This window comes from Crocodylus porosus, unplaced genomic scaffold (genome assembly GCF_001723895.1).
Source record: "Crocodylus porosus isolate Cpor-Errol unplaced genomic scaffold, CroPor_comp1, whole genome shotgun sequence".
Taxonomy (NCBI): domain Eukaryota; kingdom Metazoa; phylum Chordata; order Crocodylia; family Crocodylidae; genus Crocodylus; species Crocodylus porosus.
The window spans coordinates 26443098-26449097 of NW_017728911.1; the positions used below are offsets into that span (position 1 = coordinate 26443098).

Here is a 6000-nt window from a genome sequence, read left to right on the forward strand (position 1 = left end):
CCTTCACACATGAAATGCACATGATGTTAGTAGGTCTCTGCATTGTTCAGCCCCTGTTTCATAGCAAGAAGTCTTTTTAAAGGTTCAAATTGTTGTTCAGTAGTTTGGTTCACTTGGTTTGGCACAATTTTCCATTTAGATTTGTCTGGCAGATCCCTAATCTGGTATTCTCTTCACACTCACTCTTGTTGAAATCATCAGGAGCTTCATGCTTTCAGAGTGAGGAGAATATGTGTCTTGTATTGTCAGTCAATTTGCAATGCCATGCTACAGATTTTATTTTATGTTTGAAAGGCTTAGATGGCTGGTGTTCCTGTAGTGAGGTATTTATAATTGGCTGACTTTTTAAAAAAAAATAGTCCTGCCTTGTTTGGGGCTAGTGCATTTTTTTTATTTAAGTCTGCATTTGAAATGTGTGTTTTAAACCTTTACTGTCTTTGAATCTACATAGCCATTTTTCATGCAATTCCTAAAAAAATAAATAGATCTAACATGTCCTTTTCAGGGCACAGTGCTTTCATCATTATCTGATTACTTTCTTGGTATTAAGCAGCACTAAGCACCAATCACAAATGCATTAAAATACTCACATTTGATAAATGTAGGCATCTGAGTATCATAGAAGACATGAAGAACTCTTGATTAACAAGGTAACTTTTAATACATTAAAAACCACTCTGACAACACATTAGCTGATGCAGGGTTGGGCATGGCAATCCAAACCCCCTTTGGGTTTGTATTAAACAACCTAACTGTTGCTCTCTATGAGACAGTAACAGATAAAGAAGATCAAAGCAGAAAAGAACTAACTGAAACAACTTGGTTCAGGTTGTTATATCAAGTCAAATGCAACAGTAACTGTGTAGAATGTCATACAATTTCTTTGCTTTGAAAGTGAGTCCATAACTTAGCACCATTTATCTTTCAGGAAATGCTGAAGCTGTCAATTATTGACATGATTTTCACAGTGGCAAGCATTCTGTTAATAGACTTTTTCCGTGGACTTTTTGTCAGATATTTAAGTGATTGCTGGTGTTGGGATCTAGAAAGCAAATTTGTAAGTATAGGATTTCATTTCAAAAAATTAAGTGATGAAAATTGGACAGACAAATGAGTAGTGGTAACTTCTGGTACCTTCGTGATCATGACAGTGTGGGTGCCAAAAGCAGATGCTTTGTTTCACTTCCCTCCCCTTCTCCCCACAGTGCCTCAGGTAGTTGCCCTGGTCACCCTGGCCTAATTACACCACTGGGACAGACTATAACTGGCCAAAATCAAATAGAATTCCCCTGTTTTTACTTTTACTTTACTTTTGATATATTGCTTCATTTAATCTATCTTTTTGCATCTTCATATACTATATTCTGTTTTAATAGTTTTTTAATTTGTAGAATGTGTCATTTTATTGTATGCTTTTAGTAAAACCCATAGATTATATAATTGTGTTGTTATATCTAATTTTATTGTCAATTTTATTGTATTATTTTCATGTAAAAGCTGTAAATAAACTACAGCTACAACTGCCTCTTATGCCTCAGATTCAATGAGTATTTTTTTGGCAACATCCTGGCTAGAGCAAGCCAAGGTACTAAGCAGGGCAAATTTAAATTGGAGGGCACAGAGTAAACGCTAAGATCAAGTGGTTTCCACAAACCCACTCTGAGCTATGATCAATGACATAAAGACTCCCACATCTTTCCTTTAATAAGGTCATGCATCAATCTCAGAGCCAAAGATGACTAAACCATGGAATTTTAGAAAATACCAAGAGTAGGTGGCTTATAACTTCCTCTCCTCCATGGCTATGGTTACATCCTGCTATCAGAAGCAGTACATATAAGCACACGGTCCTTAAAAATACAGATCATGTTGAGTAATAGTTGGATGAGGAGCAGCTTTTGATGTGAGACCCTCATATGCAGACTCTTCATTGATCACTTAAGAATGAAGTGGAGTGAAATTAGTTTACCTGAGTCCCTGCCTGCTAGAATGGAGGTTTGACTGTCACCTTATTGCTTGCTAAGGACTGATATTACTGTGGATATTTCAGAATATGTTCTGTCTGGTGAACAGATACAATCCAATATTTTTAGTGGTTCTTTATAAGAAAAAAGATTTAAACCAGTTTATTCACATTCTCTTATCTTTCTTGTAGCCAGAATATGGAGAATTCAAAATTGCTGAGAACGTGCTACATTTGGTATACAATCAAGGAATGATTTGGTATGAACTATTTATATTTTTTCCTCCTTCGTTAATTACCAAGTTAATTTATTACTTACATCTTAAACTTACCAGTACCAAGTGAGGCAAACCCAACAATGATCTTGGAAAAAGATAATTGTGTGATTACTGCCTCCGCAATTTCACATTGATATAACATGCCATATTTGAGAACTATTCACATATATTTGATGGTAACAAAATAGATTTTAGCGACATTTGAAATTTCATCCTTTTTTCTAGGATGGGAGCCTTCTTTTCACCCTGCCTCCCAGCATTCAATGTTCTTAAGTTGATTGGTCTTATGTACCTGAGAAGCTGGGCAGTGTTAACCTGTAATGTACCACATCAACAGGTTTTCAGAGCTTCAAGGTTAGTGAAAATAAAGACAGTATTCAATTGTCAGCAGTAAAAATGTATTATCTATATCAGTGGTTCCCATTCTGTGGTACGCAGACAACCTGTCAGTGGTTTGCGTTAACAGATTTATTATAATTACTTTATATGACAAAAAATTGCTGGTGGTACTTAAGGTTGATTGAAAAATTTGCTGGTGGTACTTAAGGCTGTATCATTTTAAATTGGTGGTGTACAGTCTGTCAGAGTTTGGGGACTGCTGATCTATACATAAATGGAATGAGAGCAGCTTTGAGTTCTCAAAATAGGAAGTAAAATTGGATATACTCAAATGACTGAAGCGTGAAGCCTTGATATTCTGTAAAATATAGTTTCTGAAGAAAGGGAGATACAGCAGTATTGTAGTAAAGAGAATTACAATATGAATGTGCATCACAGGGACGTAAAGGGGAAGAGAGTAGGATTTGAAGCTAGACACGCAATCTTTCACTTCTAGGTCACTGAGTCAAAGTCAATAGTAACATAAAGTTATGTTCACATATCTGCACATTTGTAATCAATATGGGGAATTTCAGCCTATTCTGTTCCCCACAGACAGATTTTCTACATTGCAACTAGCACCAATGTTGGCATTACGTGAAACCCAAAGTGGATTGTACTCTTCAAGATTATCAGGCTAGTAGGGCTGTGCAAAGCTTTGGTCCCTGATTTAATTTGGCAGAGATTCAGCCCCATTTGGTGGCCAAATCTCCAAATCTGAATCAAATCAGAGGACCCTTTAATCTTTCCAAATCGAATTGGAACCCTCCGAATTGATTCGGAGAGATTCAGAAAGTTTCGGTGATTCAGACATAGACACAGCTTTATATGTTTTTTCTACATACCTCTAGGTAGCAAGTGACTCGTGAATGCTGCAATGCTGGGGCGCATGGAGTGTCCCACAGAAGCGTGGGGGGGTCCCCAGCACACTTGACAGCAGACCCGGAAGTGGACCAGAAACACTTCCAGTCCATGTCCAGGTCTGCCAGAGAGTGCATCACAGTGTTCATGAGCCATGCTGGTACCTCACGGTATGTAGAAAAAACATTTAAAGCTGCATCTGTCTGAATCGCTGATTCTCTGAATCAGCATCGAATCTTCAGATTTGGATTCAGGCAAATCGAATCAGGGACAGTGATGCTAATCAACTAATCGAGTCACTGTCCTTGATTCAGGCTGAAGCTGATTTGAATAGGGCCATTTCACACACCCTTACAGGCTAGTATCACTCACTAACAAGGACGATACGTAGGGTGTGCACGTGGGTGCACATGCACTCCCTGTGTGTGGCCGTGCATGCCCTAGAAAAAGGCACATCTGCAGGCAGTCTGCAATCACCGCTGTTCACCGTCACCCCTCCCAGCAGCGCCTGTGGGTGGTTGCCGACCATGTTCAGCACTCACCACCCACCCCTTCCCCCTCCGCCCCACCACTGAAGGCACCAGCGGCGTCTGCGGGACCTCCACGCCTATCACTGCCATGCTCCTGCCGCTACCAGCTCAGTCATGCCCAGCCGCTGGGGACATGCATCGTTCGTGCTTGCTAATAATTGATTGAAAGAAAATAAAAGGATACTAAAGGCTTACACCAGGTAATTAGAAAATCTTGCAAAATAGTACCTGCTCACTTAATTGTTGTAAATGACATTTTGTGACAGGCAAGTAAAATACTTTTTGTAGGGGTTTTTTTTTTTGCTGTCAACAGACATGGAGCTCAGGGTAAGTAAGTAGCTTTATGGCAAGGCTGATAATTTTTCATGGCAGTTTTGCAAGTCTGATTTAAAGAATATAAATGTAAAATGATCAAACCGTAATCTGTGCATGCTTGGAACAGAACGTTCTGTAGTACTGATTCACAAGAGACAGGTCTATGTCTATGTAGATATGGGAATAATGCTTAAATCAAGCCTTGTCTGCCCATTCTAAAATTTCAGTCCATGAGTTGCTCAGTTCCATTGCTTTTCTTGCTATTTAATGCTCCAAAAATTCATTCATCCTCTACTGGAGAAATAAAAATATTTTGAAAATTGAAGTTTTATTGAAGTTAGGGAAATATTTTCATTGACTTTCATTAAACTGGGCCCTTTAAGAGTAAATAATGCAATATTCAGTTTGAAAAATCCACTTTTACTTCTCATTTTAAATATTACTTTTTTTGATAGCGGCTCTAGTTTTGTCGGCAGTCACCCAAGTGTTAAATGTGAAATATCTCTACTGAAACCACTTAGACCTGATTGGCATGAGATAAAAATTACTGGTATAGTGTTATGAAAAACACTTCTAGCATACATGCAGGTGGCAAGAAAGTGTTCTTTCCTCTTCAGCTTTATGACACACAGGGAATGTGTCTTGGAACAGCTTACAAATCCTGTTTGATATTATGAACTCTCCATAAGTAGGTATATTAAACTCCATTTAGGGTGCGTCACACATGCAAGCATGTGCACTTGCCTCAGCTCAAATAGAGGTGGTGCAAATCTGACCCGGGACTTTCTGCCCCAGCACATGTACTTGGACATGCACTTTGTTGAGAAGCAAATTGTGCCACTTGGGGCAAAATACCCCTGCCTGGCTTCTCTTGGATTTGCAGCCAGGGGGAGCTACAGCCTGGGGCCAGCACCTGTGCTGTCCCCAGCAATATAAAAAGCTGCCCTGTCCTGGCCCCAGCAGCACAAAAGCTGCCCTGGCAAGCTCAATCTCAGGCGCTTCTGGGGCGCAGGCAATTGGTACCTGAGGACACTACCCCTTGTGCCAGCTAGACTGCTGAAGTAGTCCAGAGAGTTCCCTGCACCCTCTACCCACAGCAGCAGGGGGCTGCTGCCTGGCTATGACCTGCTGCGCACCTGCCAGACCAGGATGAGGCATCCACCCCTCTGGACCAACTGCCAGTGGGCTGTGGCTGCAGGGTTGGCCTCTGTGTGGCACTACTGCCACGTGTGCCCCCTGCCTGGCCACCTGGGCAACTATTGCCCGGAAGATGTTCTGGGTATGGTGGCCTGCTTTATACTGTCAAAGCATGTCCTCCTGGCCCCATTTGACCAGAAGGTCAGCCACAGCCAGCTGGGTCCAAGGTACCAGTTCGGAGCGGGCAGGGTCCTGCCACTGACCTCCCTAGCATGAATTCTGGTGTTCCCTATTGGAAAACTGAAAAATCCCTGATAAAAAAAAATCCCAAAATCACTCTGTAAAATACCCCAGAATCCATGTTCCTCCACAATTAAAACAAAAGGCCATTATAAAGAGAGAGAGTGAGTGCGAGACAGAGAGACAGCAATCAGTTGGGCAATATTTTATAGATATATCTACAGTGTTAAAGCACTGGCTGTTGGGGGGCTACAGCCACACAGGGGTTATGGTTCCCCAACAGGGGCCAAATGGCCCC

At 40.9% G+C, this 6000-nt stretch overlaps 1 protein-coding gene across 1 annotated transcript in view; it reads left to right on the forward strand.

Moving 5' to 3' along the window:
• Positions 1–6000, forward strand: part of TMC3 (transmembrane channel like 3) — a 37855-nt gene that overhangs the window by 20939 nt on the left and 10916 nt on the right. The window contains exons 14-16 of the mRNA XM_019533700.1: positions 929–1057; positions 2156–2223; positions 2467–2595. Coding sequence (XP_019389245.1) covers positions 929–1057; positions 2156–2223; positions 2467–2595 — 326 coding nt within the window. The remainder of the gene's footprint in view (positions 1–928; positions 1058–2155; positions 2224–2466; positions 2596–6000) is intronic.